Below are 17061 nucleotides of genomic sequence, written 5' to 3'. Positions count from 1 at the left end.
CCGTTTTCTTAGGAACTAATTTTGAATTAACAGGCGTTAAGTTAGTTTAGATTTTTCCTTTTCTATACCTGTAATTAAGTAGATAAGCAGCAAAAGAGTAACAAACACACATATTCACTTTTCCATTTATAATATTAGTTAGGACTTAGTGTCGTGCCGATAACGAAACGTTCAATTTACAATATCACGGGCCAATTACAATTAAATCATCACTAACCGAACCAAATGTAAGAGATTATAAATATGTTTAAATATCTATGCGTTTAAGCGTTTTTTTTTTTGTGAATTGAAGCAACGGTTAGAATTTTTTGTCCGTTTATAATTCTTATCGCAAGAAATATATTTTAAAATAATGGTGTTTATAATGAATTTGGTTTAGCAGTAAAAGCGTAAAAGGCGGACAGATATTTTTTTTTTTAATTTTAGTTAAATTATATAAAGTAATTGACTTCTTATATTATATATTAGTATTAGTATTTATATTATAATATTATATATTAGTATTTGATAGTTTTAAAATTATAATATTACTAAAAATAAAAAATAAAATTAAATGAAAAATATAAGACATATTACAAGTTTTTAGATACGTCATATCATTTTAAATTCATATATATAAATATTGTGTTTCTAAAATACTATTTTAATACACATTTATTCTCGATACTAATTTAAATTAAAAGCGAAGAACAAGAACGTCTGTATATTTGAACAAATGGAAATGTTCCGCAAAAAAATGTACAAACTCGTGATAACCGTTAAGCATTAAGCGTACACTGTTTTTGATTGCAATTTCGTTATGATTAAATACCGAATCTTTAATAAAGACTATAGTAATTGTCGATTAAAAATATAAAATGAAGGTTGTAAGCAAAAAATAGTTTTCATTACATCATTAATATTGCTTATATTTAAAGGTAAATGTAAAACGTCTTTTAGATTTGTCTCTTTAACATTAAAATTTTGTTAACATTTGTTAATCAATTTTTATTAGTATTAAAAATATATGGCATTGCTTATAAACGTTACTTAGCGAGAGATTAGTTAAGCAATGCTGTCCTCTTTGAATGTCAAATTTATAACGACAGAAAGAGAGAACGAGTTTAACTTAAGGCCGATAAATTTTAACATAAAATCAATTCTGTTTATAAAATATAATGGAAAAACTTGCTATTTTTTTTTAACCATGTCTAACGTTCAAATCCATCTATTCCAGGAAATGGGAAAAAGAGGGAGAGCGCTCCGACGCCGTCGACGCCAAGCCGCCCCCCGCCTGTCCCCCAACCAACAGCTGCGACGGGTGAGTCATCATACTACCACCCTTAAATCTATACATTGATAGGCTCACGGCCAGGCCTTCAGGAATTATTTTAAAGATTAATTGTATAAAAAAAATAGGAAATAAAGGAATAGTAGAATTTTATTTTAAGTAATCCTTGATTCCACCAACCCGCATTGAAGCAGCGTGGAATAAGCTGCAAACCTTCTCCTCAAAAAAGGGAGAGGAGGCCTTAGCCCAGCAGTGGAACATTCACAGACTGTTACGAATCTTTGATATACCTATAGATCAAATTATAAATAAAATAAATGTTGTTATATATGTTTCATTTTAATAGCTTCATTAATTTTCGTGAAAGTAGGCACATATTTCAATGGAGAAGGTTTTTATACCATCCTCTGTGTATAACTCGTCGCTAGATGGCGTACATCAGTACGCCACATGCAGTACATCAAATTTTATAGCTTTCAACCGATCGCCATGTTTATTGGTATATGTATATATATAAGCAGGATAACGTCAGGTTTCCCAATATACATGATTAATATATAACGCTGGGGCTCCAAATGAGCTTACATTCTAAATAATTAAAGTAATTAACACGTTAACGTACCGTCATGCGTTTCAAGCCTTGGATAGTGTATCCATTTTAGTTTCTTTCTATATCTAGAATATATTTTTATCTTCACGAAGAGCGTGTTTGTCACAAATCATTGTACTTAATGCTGTACAACAATCCGTAAACAATTTGTGCTGAATAATTTATAAATTGCAATCGATTGTCCGCTTTGTGATAAATGAATAGAATTTCATTTTCAACGACAGAACCGTTTTGATTTGTTATATAATATATATGAGTATTATATTTGTAATTCAAAACAGAAAGTATTTTTTACGTTAAACTTTTTATCGTTTAAAGTTTGTTATAAAGATTTTAATTTAATATTTATTGAGCGTTAAATTTGTAGCATTATATTAAAATTTAATGATAAGTTACGTCATTTATAGTACCAGTTTCAGACTACATTAATTTTTTTATAAAATTTATTTTATTTTTTATACATATGTTATATTATATATAAATTTATGTTATGAGGCTTAAAATCCTAATTTACCAGACACATGAGTCATGTATTTCTTTTAATCCATCATTATATTGTGATTTTGAATCTTTGTGAACTCAAGTTTAACTAAAATGTTTTCGTAGCTTAACTTTAAAATAACAGTAAGTTATAAATTAATATTTTCCTACCAAAGTTTGTCACCCTATATTTTACTAACAACATATTCTTTACATTACTACTACACAGATTAGATACGATTTTATTCAAGTCTGAGAACTATTTTACAGAACAAAAAAATCACATTACAATATATTTACATGCGTCTCCTCTATTATAATATAATTGAAATTTACATCAAAAAGTCGTTAAATTGTTGTGAACATAACACAAACATTAATTAGAACGAATTAAAATAAATGTAATACAAGAAACAAAGAAACCATTACCGTGTATGATGTAGAAACAATAATTTTATACGTTTTAGCACCGTAGTGTAATGAGCGTGTGTTTTGATTGTTTTAAACTTTATCGTAATGTAATCCTTCATTTTAAAAGTATAGATAGACAAATGCTCATGATCGGAGCTACCACATGTAATTAAAAAAACGGACATAAAAGGTTGTTAGAAACAATTAGCGACAAATTAAGCTTAATTATTTCATAAGTTTATTTATAAAAAATAATAAAAATATTAGTCGCGTTTAAGTTTCTACAGTCCAATTGTATCTATTTTGTTAAGACCAGAAAATTGCTAACGCTACACGACACGGTTTCTTTAGTATTTTATTCACATTAAAAAACGGAAGTGTCCGCAAGAATATTTCTTACCTGGTAACCCTCGCGATACATGTTTCATAATACATTGCGCCATTATTCTGTTCACTTTAAACAATAGCCAGCTCTGAAGTTGTCCTTTAAAAATGTATGTCAAATAGCAACTAGTTCGATTAGTTTACATTTGTTGATATTCAATTATAACAATATTCATTGTAAAAAAATAAGTAGGTATAATGTTTTAAGTTTTTAATTATATTTACAATGAAGTATAGCCAATAGCAGGAGGAATAAAGATAAATAAACAACTTTGACTTTGAAATTTATTGTTGATTACTAAAAAAATGGCGTCTTGCATCATGATTCTTGGCAAAGTTTTTATCGGAACTTAGGAAGTCAAATTAAAGTGGTTATAAATGGTAAGATAAAATAGTGTTTTATTATCAATGAAGTTATATTACTTAAGGACCTTTTGTGGTGCCTACAAAGCAGAGCAATTTGCAAATAGCATATAATATGTAACTCGTAGGTAACAGTACAGTAGTAACAGTAACAGCCTGTAAATGTCCCACTGCTGGGCTAAGGCCTCCTCTCCCTTTTTTGAGGAGAAGATTTGGAGCTTATTCCGCCACGCTGCTTCAGTGCGGGTTGGTAGAATACACATGTGGCAGAATTTCGATGAAATTAGACACATGCAGGTTTCCTCACGATGTTTTCCTTCACCGAAAAGCACGAGATGAATTATAAACAGAAATTAAGCACATGTAAATTCAGAGGTGCTTGCCCGGGTTTGAACCCACGTTCATCGGTTAAGATTCACGCGTTCTTACCACTGGGCCATCTCGACTCGTAAAAACTCGTAGGTATTAATAAAAAAATAAACACTGTAACGAAAAATATCTTTACTTTTTAATTATAGCTCAACTATGGAGTACATTATTAAAAACTCGTAAATCCTTATGACAATTATCGACAGTTGCTTGACTTTATTTCCTACAAAGTGTTGAAATGAATTCAATGAAAGGCGTGTTATCTGCGAAAATTGGTTATGCGTTTCCTTCTAAAAATTTACATCATCGGTATTTTATTTTTAATTAATTTATTATTATTTAAATATATATAATTACCAAACATTGAAAATAAATGTTAACTTTATAGGACCATATAAAGTTGGATGTATTGTCGATTGAACGATCTGCATTACAGATTATACAAAGTTATATTGTTTATAAATACTACGTAAGTTCGTAAGTCACGAGACAAATCATCACCGAAACAAATAATATAACAGTAATGAAATACGTAAAGTTATAACAAAAAAGGTTTTATGTAAGAATATTATTTATAAAAGTTTTTTTTTTAACAAAACAAAATGAAAAGGAATACGAACGTGTTCCATTTTTAACTAGTAATAGTAATATTTATTATTTATGTGCTCCTATTTCAAATGAAAACGAATATAAATAAAAGATTTAAGACCGATCCGATTTTGCAATCTCTTATAACAGATAACAAATCTTTCTGATTTGTATAAACTAGTTAGACATGGCATTTCGTTTGGATTGTACCTGGAGTTCTATAGTGAGAACAATTTTACCCAACATTTACAATATTCGCTATAAAATAAACATACACACATCAAACTTTTTCTTTTGGAAAAAAACAATTGGATTCCCGAGTAGTAATGTTAATAGTTCAGCAGCATTTTTCTTTTTCAGTTACAAATGTTTGCATTTAACTGTTTCCCGGGAGTTATGGATATGAAAACAAATCCTTTGTTTGTACAAACGTAAAGGTGCATTAAAAAATCAGCCGCTTTTTCGTATTGTATAGTTAATTTCAATTAAAATACTTATCCGAAAAATCTATTAGTCGTATTATATATTGTATGACTTCCAATTTTAAATAACTTTCATTAAAATGTAAGAGACTGCAAGTAAAAAACGAATTCCAACATCAATCTAGATCGATCAACGACATTTCAATAAAGAAATTTCCGGTTTTCTGTGACAATTGTTCCATTTGCAAGTTAATTAAATATTACGTAAAATTTTCAGCGAAGAAAAATGGAGTGGTTCAAAAGTTGTCTTCGTCGCCCGTGGCGATGCGCGCGCGCACCTCCCTCGCTCCACCCCCCTCACCACGGAAACCCGTTCCACACAGAGCACCTGCGCAAAGACCTAACACACTCTCGACTAGCAAAGGTAAGCTGATACGATAATCTAACCTTGCTCTGTAATCCATCATTATGTTTCAACCACAAACTGTTAGGTATCATTATTTACATAATAAGGATATATTTATTACACGTAAACAACAACATTTATTATTTTTATTATTACCAACAAATAACATATTGCATTTCTATATATTGACTTTCATAATTTGTTAACTAGGTACCTTGTCTACGTGAAAAGTTAAAGAATGACACTAGTAATGCCATCTCTCGGCGATGTTAAAAAAACGTTGCTACTTTCTGTGGTTATATTTGTGCACGAAGTGAAGAAATTCGCGTATATAACCATAGATGTCGCTTTTTAAAACTATAATATCAATTTTGAATTTAATAACAATTTTAATTTGTCAAAGGAAAGTCTTTTAACAATTTAAATGAAACATTTTTTTTTATCATTATTATATTAATAATATAAAAAGAAATTAAACAATTATAAAACAAGTATAACAAGGGTATTCATAAAGAAATGAAAAAATATTATTTATAATTTCTTCTTGTTTATCGAAGGTTTATTTGGGGGTTTAATTATTATTGATGCTAAATAATCCTTTTTTATTTTGTGCGCATTTGTTAAATTAAGTTTATTAGTTGTTGTAGCATATCATATATTAACCACCGATAGTTACTTATAAAATTAATAATAAATAAATAAACATATTAATCAATTCAACAAAATTTGTATCGCTAGATATTACAGTATTATTCAAGCAGCACTTGTCATTGAAGGTCGTGGGTAGCATGGATTTTTATTTATGTAACCAGCACATGTTATGCGCTACCTTAGCTAATTACTGCCAGATATTCACAACTGATAAACATACCTAAACAAGATAATATAGACAGACGTGACGGATGACATTTATTTATATTATATATAAATATTTATAATATAAGGAAGAAAGACCATGATTAATATTTTTTATAGACAATTTAGCTATGGAATGTATAATGCCTTACGTGTCGTTGTGTTCGCTTACTCTCAAGTGGCTAATATAATTGGCTTTTTTTTTTACGTTTGAAAAACGCATTTTGCGTTTTCCCCGAGGCGCTGAGCGCGCCCCGATCATCGGAATACCCACTAAAAACTAGCGGTACCCTTTCCGTCTTAACGAGGAGCGCCACGAGATCGCTTGCGCAGGGCTCCAGTCTCTAGGGGGAATAATTGTCGGTCTTAATTATATCAACAAAAAATATTAATTACGCGTAGAGGTCACTTGAAATCGAGTTCCGTAGTAATCCGTACTGAGTTTGTTATGAGATTTTTTTTAAGACAATTGATTTGTGTTTAGATTTTGTCTAGTAAAGATTTTTATATCGAATTTTAGGATGATTTCAAAGATGTGACTTAGATTTATCTGTATGCGTATATCATTTAAGTATAGATAATAATTATGAAAACAATCAATTCGCATAAACCCGATTGACTTATTTTCTTAAAACTTTTAAATTACATTTATAATGTTAAATTTTTTAAAGTCTATTCAATCTATACAAATAAATAAAATTAAACTGTCTGTCTGTGAAATCTCTTTTTAAGTTAATATGGCTGTTTGTCGGGGGTAGTCATCGAAACTGTAAATAATTAAACTATTATAAGGAATACCTCAAGGTACCGTTTAGTCTTTATTTCATCAAAATTTGTTGTCTATCAAACGTTGTAAGTTTTAAAATCCTTATTCAGATATGGTTTTTTTTTTCAAATTAAAATGTGAGGTTCAAATTATTTTATTATGTTGTTGGTGCAATAAAAGATTAAAATATGAAAAAATATTTCTTTTGTAATTTTCAATATCAGCTCGGTCAGGCATAGGTTAATACATTGTGCTGCTTCGGAAGGCATTTAAAAAAGTCGATCTCGCGTCTAATCTCTGTCTTGTGGAACTGCCATCTCATTAGACGCATTTTTTATATTCGCCGGGAGGGCAAATGACTCTACTCCACCTGATGGTAAGTGGTAGTAGAGTCAAAGTAAACGCGACGACGGCCAGTACAGACGGGAAAAACGTTCTGCACTAGCCGCCTTCGCCTTGCCGGCCCGCAAGATGCCTCTTCACGCCTCGTTTGAAGGAACCCGGGTTGTAAGAGGAGGGGAACACGTGAGCTGGTAAGGAATTCCATTTTTTGGAAGTGCGACAAAGAAAGGAGTTGCCAAATTTCTTTGTTCGCGATGGAATTGATGTCACAGTTAGGCGGTGACATCGAGAATCGAGACGCATACATAATATGCACTTGTGCACTATTATAAACATATATATTCAATGTATTTAATAAAAACATTAATTTTCGAAAAAACTTTTCAAAACAATAACGACATTCGTGTTTTTAAAAGAGTATTAAAACCTTTTATTCTTATATCGTTTTGTTTTGTATTTAAAAATTATAAATATAATATGAGGTTTCTCGAGCGTTAACCATAACTGCTTCGCCCCCGTGACTCACAGCGAGATGTTATATAGTCTATAACCTTTCTCAATAAATGGACTATTAAACGCAAAAAATAGATAAATAAAAAACGTGTAAAACGAAAAACAAGTGAAATATTAGCAAAATCGCTGCCTTGTGTATATCTTATGTTTTTTTAAACTTTCACGATGACATCATTTGATCACGACATCTAACACATGTTAAAAAATATTATATAACAAAAATGAACAGTTGTGTATTTTTAATCAAAGTTTAAGTCTAAATATTTCAGTAGATTTAATAAGTGTAAGATTTTTTATTTAATTTGAGTAATTAAATATATATAATACAGAATTTATTAAACATAAATCATTAACCTTGGCAAATGTAGAACTATATCCTACCTGTATTTAAATTAATTACATAATTGCTTACTTCCTTTTAAGGTTAAATCAACTTGACCGGCTATTTTTCAGTATTTTGAAATCTGGAGCAACGTCCAACTTTAATTCGGTAAAACTTGTTATAAAAATAACCTTATTTCACTGTTGAAATTATTTCTCAAAGAATGATCCAATTATTTTTTTTATTTTCCTGATTATTATATTTATGTAATTTTTGTAATATTTTTACATTAATGAAATTTAAACTGGCACATACGAATGGTTTTAGCTTTGGTTTATCGCGGATTTTAGAAATATAAAATTAAATATTTACTTATTTAGTATATATTATATTATATATATAATGTTATTTTCAACATAATTAAATTAAAAAAGAAAGTGTAGTTAAGTCGAAATTGTACCTTCATCACTAATACACTGGCACTCGTTTTATTACATATAATTACTGAAATAATGTTCGCTTATAAATTTTAATTGTCTCTTAAGTATACTCGTATACGTAATACGAAGTTTACATAATAAGTACATTTCGGTGACATTCCGTTCGTGTGCATTTTTTTGATTATACCTACAGTTCGGGCTAATGTTTCATAATCAGGCCAAATTAATTGCTTAAAACGCATTCCCAAGAACTCGATAAGAATAATAATACTGTCAGAATTTTTAATACTAATAATAACACGTAGTTCGTCCAGGTTAAATTGGAAAAACGGTCGTTTTGTATTATTTAGTTCGTTTTTTTGTTATTTAATGTAGATAAAATTAATTAAGTTAATTTATTTTATAAAATGATGATACGAATCCCACGGTTCTGATTTTATATAGAGGTGAGCGTTACTCATTGAAAGTCTCTTGACAGCCTGAAGAAAGTGTGCGATAGACGAGGGCAGGCGACACTGTTGCGCGAGCGTTCGGACAGCTAACACAAAAAAATATCTCCTCTGACAATTGTACAGTGATTTGTTTTTAAGTGTCATAAAAAATGTAAAGACGTATCGAGCTTTGAAGTAACGATTAATCAAATCGTCTGGTTATTCAACTTTAAGGCTTCAAATTAATCCAAGTGTGACATGCTCGTTTCTGACCACCGTTAGACGCTCGATTCGCCGGTAGAACTGTGCAAAAAAGTTTTAAGAACGGTCACGAAGATTTAGCAAAATGAGCCCGCTCCATAAATTCGTTTCGTTTTTTCAACCTGACAAAAGTAACCGCAAGAATTTGCTCGGTCAGCAGAAAATATTTTCTAGTGAACTTAATATTCGAACCGAAATTGAAGATTTGAAGAATCATTGGGGAACTTTAATTGGATATCGAGTAAAAGGTAGGACACATATCAAGTTATTAATTGAAAAGATATAAAAGTTACAATAATATATCTAATATATACAACTCTAAACTAATAGTAATATTATACACTAGAAAATAATATTATTTTAAAGTAATTGTTTAACAAACAGTTTTTAAAAATGAATTGATATATCACGCTTAGATTATAAGATGGCTTGCTTTGAAAATATTAGTTTGTTATTTATAAAATGTAAAAATATTTATCATCGAAATTATATATTTAATTTAATATACTTAACTATAATTTAACTTATAAAGTCAATAATTATTAACATACCGACTTTAAAATACATGTACCTATATTATAATATTTTGGATACAATGGGAGCGACATATAAGAGTACAAAACCATTCTTACATACACCTACATAGGTATACCTTCTTATTGTTGCTCAAATAGCAACTTCTTTCGCAGTACTTGAGCGGTAAAACAATGTTGTAATTTGTGCCATTAAATACATTCGCAACTTGCTATTGTTTCGACGTTTAACAGGCTAGTGTGTGGGATAAAAAAAAAGATCATCTCTCATAGATAAAATACAATTGAATTTAATTTCATAAATATAAAACACTGTCATACAATGCTGGCTAAACAGTTCTAGACATTAAAACCATTAAATTTTACATACGAAGTACTTATATATAATGAAATCCCCTAAGGAAAAATGGGCTTAGGAAGCTTAATGGTAATGAAGAAATGAGAATTCCCAAAACTCACGCGGCTAGTATAAAAAAAAATCTTTTTTGTCACAGAACGTTGTAAGAAATAAACAATTCTCAATCTTTAAAACTAATTTTAAATAAACTTTATTAGCTATTTTAATACTTCTAGTAAAAGTTTAACGGTAAAAATAAAATGTGCTCAAACTAAAACAGTAATGCATTTTCAACACAGTCGTGGCAAAAATTTCATTTTATATATAACTATTAATAACAAGTAATTATAAATGCATAACAAAGAAGAGGCTTGATATATATGTGGATAATTTTAATGGTAGATATAAATGCGCATAAGACCGGGATAAGTTTAGAAATACGTAAGTAACTTTAAACGTACTCACATTTGCTAATATAGCTTACATTGGACGTTAATGCATCAAAGTGTCCGTCATACAGCGGAAACGCATTGCTGTTTTATAAACGCCACTAAACAATGTGTGTGGCATCTTTAATCGATCATTCGATGCTATTAATTCTGTTATTGTTGCTGTATTTTATTAAAATTTGCTTATATTAGGTGACAGCTTTAGCTATAATATAATTTTAAATAATTAATGCTTTTAGTAGAATTACAATTGACTTGATTGAATTAATTATTCAAGTATAGTAGCCACCCAGGTAATAACATTTGAAGGCTATACGCATCAAAATAGTCACCAAAAGTCGGTTTTGTTCACCGTAAAGGAGTCGTAACAGAATAACAATTGACATTCGTAATATATTTTTTGATTATAATTCATCTCGTGCTTTACGGTGAAGGAAAACATCGTGAGGAAACCTACATGTGTTTAATTTCACTGAAGTTCTGCCACATGTGTATTCCAAAATCCCGGCACTGGAGCAGCGTGGTGGAATAAGCTCCAAACCTCCTCCTCAAAAAGGGAGAGGAGACCTTCAGCCCAGCAGTGGGACATTCACAGGCTGTTACGGAATATATTTTACACGAAGATAACGAAACTATTGTTATAAAATTTCAATCATATAACACATATCTAACAATATTTCCGACATGCGAGCATCTTAAACGTTTCCGTATTTCCAACACAACGTATTCATGATTCTTCGTTTCACGATTCGATTTCTTTTTAATAGCCCAATCATTTATGACGTTCAGTTTAACAATAAAATTTGATAACGTCGTGAAAGTTTAAAAATACATGTTGTTGAAAAAAATTATACTGTAATTTATCACATTATGTATATTCTATATTATAAAGATGCGAGTTTGTAATTTGTTCAGATAAAACCGCACAGCTAGTTAGGTTTTTTATTATGTAATTAATACAAGTCCTTTCGCGATATATTTTAACCTTTATATAGCATATTTGTATAATAATAAAATACATAAGTCGAGATAGCCACTAGGTTAGAACATTGAATATTAAAAATAAGGTTTCGCGTTCAACTCGGGCAAGCACTGCTTAATTTACATTTTATTAATTTTTTATATAATTTGTCACTGAAGGAAGTTTATTTTATTAAATAGCACCTAATAATAACTCCTTTCAGTAGTTAAATGAACTTATGCATTATCATAAAAAATCGTTGATAATATCAAAATAAAAAATATTTACTGACTAAATATAATACAATTGTGATGTAGTTACTTCCCTTATCATAGGAACTGTCATTAGAAACCGTATCTTTCCAAAGCGATTAAAGTAAAATTATAATATGTAGATTTTTTTTTTCTAACTCCCTCGGCTGACTAGGCCTGTAGGCTTGTCGTGTAGTGTATCGTGTGTGTAGGCCTAGGCATAAAACCGGATTTGCCCTTATCGTATTTATTCTCTTAATACATGTTTCGTCGATGAGTAAATCTTTGATGGGCCGATTGGCGTGGTTGGTAGATACTTGCCTTACACGCCGAAGGTTGTTGGGTCGATTTCCACCCAGGACAGACATTTGTGTGCATGAACATGTCTGTTTGTCCTGAGTCTGTCTATAATTATCTATATAAGTATGTATTTACAAAAGAAAAGTAGTATATGTAGTATATCAGTTGTCTGGTTTCCATAGTCTCTGCTTAGTTTGGGATCAGATGGCAGTGTGTGGATAATGTAATGTCCCAGGATAAAATAAAAATCTATCTTAAAAGAACATAAGATTTAGTTCGATGGACATCCGTTGACAGTTAGTATCATGTTAACATATAATAACTAGACGTGTGATGCGCCGAGCGTAGCATAACGGACAATCTATCTGAAACAGTTACATAACATATCAAAACTCGGAAATCATAAGATTTTGAAACCGGTACGAACCGTGTCAATACTCTCGTGGGTGGATGTTTCTTTCAATAGAAGAAAGTGTGCTACGTGTGGGTAGTAATAACATTTTGCGGACTGTGCAACGAGATTTCTTAATAAATGATGCGACTCATTTAAAATTTGTATCTGGGTTTTTTCTGGGCCAAGTATGAGGGAAGGTTAGGAGCTTATAACACCACACTGCTCCAATTCGGATTAGTGGATACACATGTGAATAATTTTAATTCAACATTTCACGTTTCAGCGTTTCACATTTTTTACGATGTTTTCCTTAATGAATTATAAATAAAAGAAAATACACCGGTACTTACCCGGGTTTGAAATAACAATCTTCGCTTAAGTTTCAACCGCTGCGCCATCTCAGTCATATTTGTTTTGTGTAAATATAAATTTATTTAATTAATCCCCTTTGATTATTCAAATAGCGTTTGATAAAATTGAATTATCGAAATAATTGTTTTTCGACATACGTAATGTACTAACGACATCAAACGGGTTGATTATCATTAATATTTACATTCACTTACATTTATATTTAAGCGCTACACGTTTAATGTAGAGAAAAATTATCTCGTAGTTTGCTCTTTTTTATCAAGTATAAAGTGGTGTTCGATAATTAATTAAACATGATGAAATAAACATTGATTGCAGTTTGATAGCTTAAAGGCTATTTTTTCTTTATACATTACATATATTTTATTTTATCTTAAATACTCGATATTGGTTGTAAGAGTCATGTGACGAAGTCTTACAAGTGTTTCGTCATTGAGGATAAAAATAAGAACATAACTTTCAACGTAACAGGAAGCTGTTATATAAAAAGTGGTTTTTATGAGAATAGATAAATAGAACTTAATATTGTGAGCATTTAGTGCTGCCTATGTCATGTTTTACACATACAGACACTCACACATCAATATGCGCGTCCGTATATTAGAAAATTATAATTGGATACAGGTCATTTCTAAATGTTTCTAGATCTGTTTTTAATTTATACAATTAATTAATTAAAATACTCGTATCGACCGCTCGTTGTCGTTGTGAAAGTCTCGAAAACTTAATTCGTACAACGATATTAGTAGATTCAGAAAAGAGTGAGATAAATAGAGCTTAGTACATATTTCCCGACCGCGGCTTCGCTCGCGTGTTATTGTGGAGGTGTTAGGTACGCTACGTCCTTTTCTGTACGCCTGACAATGCTTAAGCAAAAATTCAAGATGATCGATTAAGTAGTTAGACAGTGAAAGCGTAACAAACAAATGACGAGCCGGTTGGCGTGGTTGGTAGAACACTTGCCTTTCACGCCGATTGTTGTGGGTTCGATTCCTACCCAGGACAGACATTTGTGTGCATGAATATGTCTGTTTGTATATGTAAAAGTATATGTAAAAGTAGTATATGTAGTATATCAGTTGTCTGGTTACATAGCACAAGCTTTGTACAAGCTTAATTTGGGATCAGATGGCCGTGTGTGAAAAATGTCCCAGGATATTATTATTAAATAAAAAAGTAATTTTCGCATTTATAATATTAGTTGGGATTATTATTTTTATTTAAATAGTTTTTATATTCCACAGACAGTTAACGATAGTAACTCAATTATAATTGCTTAGTTCCATCCGATGTCATCGCGTCGTCAGATCTCTTCCTCCATTAACGTTCAAAGCCCACCTCCAGGAACCCAATCGTCAGGCACTCCCACGCCTTATTTATTGCTTCCTCACCTTATAATTGTTCCAAGAATGTAAAAAAAATATCTATAATTATAACTTGTGTAAACAAAGCATAAGTTAGCTTTATTTTTGTCTCTGAATGGTTTTTACTGTATTTTATTAATAAGCCACAATTTTATTTCATGTCAGTTATCCATATATATACATATTTTATATCTTGAAATATGATTACTAAAAAAAATATAATTACAAATATTGAATAATATAGCTTTTGGACTATATGCTCTTAAAATATGTGTATTTAGACAAATAAATAATCATGAACGTGATTAAATATTCGCTATTTGAGTTGCTTTTTTACATTTTATAGTACGGACATAATTAATTACTGCAAAATGAGTCCTATTAATATAGTTCTTAAATAAACATAAATAAGGTTTGTTTTTAAACAACGTGTGTACTTCATTAGACTATATATAGTTATATTCGGTCTCTCTCATTCTCGTCACATCAATTAATGCATTTTTTCGTGTCTCGTCTTACGTCTGTTTTCGTCTTCAAAGCTTCCTGAAATAATATAAATACAATTCGTATAGATTTTAAGATTAGCTATTAAATAAAAACGGGTTTTTTATTTTATGTTGTTACATACATACATAGCAGTTAAAACTCATTCCAAATTGTTTTAATATACATATAGTTTAAAGATTTTATGTATTCATTGCATTCAATCCTTTTGAAGTTGTACTTTGCTGTGCTATGATTGCTGTAGCACTTACGTGAAGATTTGTGACATAGTGGAGTAGTGTAGGTGGTTGACTTATAATCAAACTGTCAACATTGATTATTGCGGCAATCAAAATATTCTTTACATTTTAATATAAGAAAAATATAATAAGGTTTAAAATAATTTTATATATAATAATATTTGGGACGTACGTCATTACTCGATACAGTAACATTATATTTTATGTTGTGTTAATAAATATCAATCGTAATCTTTGCATTTGTTTTTTAATATATCTCGGAATCTAAGATTCTATAATGGGGGAGGTAAATTTTTTTATGCAAAGAAAAATGTAATCTATAAAGATGTTCATGAATCATTTGTAAAAAGCAACTAAATTGAATGGTGAATATAAAAAGGGATTTCATAAATGAATATATATAACACAATTTCTTTAAATAAGAACTTTACAACTTTTGAACTAATTACATGATCATGCAACAGATGACGCGCGAGCCAAATAAGCTATTTAAAAAAAAAAAAAAAAGAAATTATGAATATTTGCAGCGCATTCGTATTTTATTAGAATATAAATATTACAGTTATAATGTAGACTAAAGTCGTAATTTGTATCATCATCGAAGATTTCTCTCCTTTCTTTTTTGTATACTCTAGTTACTTTCTGTTCTATGTAAGCAATTATACATCATTTTTGCACAATACATAAACATATAAGAAAGTATGTACATACGCGTACGTCTCAAAACTGTAGGTAAGTCTTTGAGACGCGGATTAAAGACAAATGAACAAGTTTTACTTCAATCTTTATTGTCATTGGTTGATAGCAGTCAATGACGATTATAGTCAATATTTGACCAATGAGCGTTCAGTATTTAGTCAGATAAGTAATCTGACTTTGATCATCTCTCATGTATTCTTTAAATTATAAAATCACTGATAAGGAAAATAAAAAATGACATTAAGCATATTTTTTTTTACAAGCTAAAAATATATTTATTAAAACTCCTTTACAAAATTCAAACAATTTATGAATAAGCAGCTTAAAGCAGGTTTAGGTATTTTTATATGCGCCTGACTTATTTATAAAGGCAATGACCTCATTGTAAGATTAATGTTTTCTTATTTGTTTAACATCAATTATAAAGACAAAACTTAGATATGTATTTATGGTGTTAATAATAAACATATAAATAAATAGTATTCGCCCGTGACTTCGCCCGAGTTTTAAGAGAAGAGCCGCCGGTACTAGTTAAAAAACGTAGCCTATATCCGTCCTTAGGGTTCAAGCATGCGTTATGTAAAATTTTATTAAAACGGGTAAGTTGTTTAGCCTTGAAAGCGCAATAGACACAGTTACTTTCGTATTTATATTATAAAGTTTAAGTAGATATTGATGTGTATGTAAACAAATAACGTGTAGATTGTTTTCGAGTAAGATGCTCAAGCATTTGAAAGGCCTTAACGGAAATAATTTAGCTAAAAATTTCATGTTGGATAAGATCTTCGCACATTACGTATTACTTTATAAGTGTTCCTTAATCACACAGTACGGGAACTGTTGATTCTGTATGAATACGTAAATGTCAAGTATTGCAACATTAGACCCACGAGGTGTGGCTTGGTTAGGTAAGAGAGGTCAACAACACCTAGATTTAAAGCCTGACGATACTAATAGTTGGCTGTCGCTTACGCAATTTCTTCATACGCATATTAAGTATTGTTTTCAGATATTTAATGTATTATTACTCAAAATGTTCTACTTGAATCGACGTTCGATCGTTCGTCGGCATATTTTCAGTAAATAAAAAAAGTAATAATAATGATCGAATTTCGACTACGGCTGCTAATATCAAAGAAAGTCTGACTTAGGTGCGTGTGTATGCGAACATAGGCGTCTCACACACATAGCCCGATTAAACGGAATACTAATACCACCAGAGAGAACAGGCGTAGGATCAACGGTTTAACGTACTTTCCGAGGCACAGATGAGTAACACTACCTTTCTAATTCCGGACAACTATTAAGAATTTCTTGACAGAAAATCTGATTGTTTTGTTCCGGTTTGAAGGGTGAGAGAGCCAATGTAATTACAGGCACAAGGGACATAACATCTTAGTTCCCAAGGTTGGTGACGCATTGTCG

The 17061-nt window shown here is 30.4% G+C and overlaps 1 protein-coding gene across 1 annotated transcript in view; it reads left to right on the top strand.

Moving 5' to 3' along the window:
• Positions 1-17061, top strand: part of LOC126771097 (uncharacterized) — a 96940-nt gene that overhangs the window by 44898 nt on the left and 34981 nt on the right. The window contains exons 4-5 of the mRNA XM_050490816.1: positions 1217-1300; positions 5175-5321. Of these exons, the coding sequence (XP_050346773.1) occupies positions 1217-1300; positions 5175-5321 (231 nt within the window). The remainder of the gene's footprint in view (positions 1-1216; positions 1301-5174; positions 5322-17061) is intronic.

This window comes from Nymphalis io, chromosome 10 (genome assembly GCF_905147045.1).
Source record: "Nymphalis io chromosome 10, ilAglIoxx1.1, whole genome shotgun sequence".
Classification (NCBI taxonomy): Eukaryota; Metazoa; Arthropoda; class Insecta; order Lepidoptera; family Nymphalidae; genus Nymphalis; species Nymphalis io.
The sequence above is the reverse complement of the archived record's forward strand: the minus strand, read 5'-3'. Positions and strand labels throughout refer to the sequence as shown.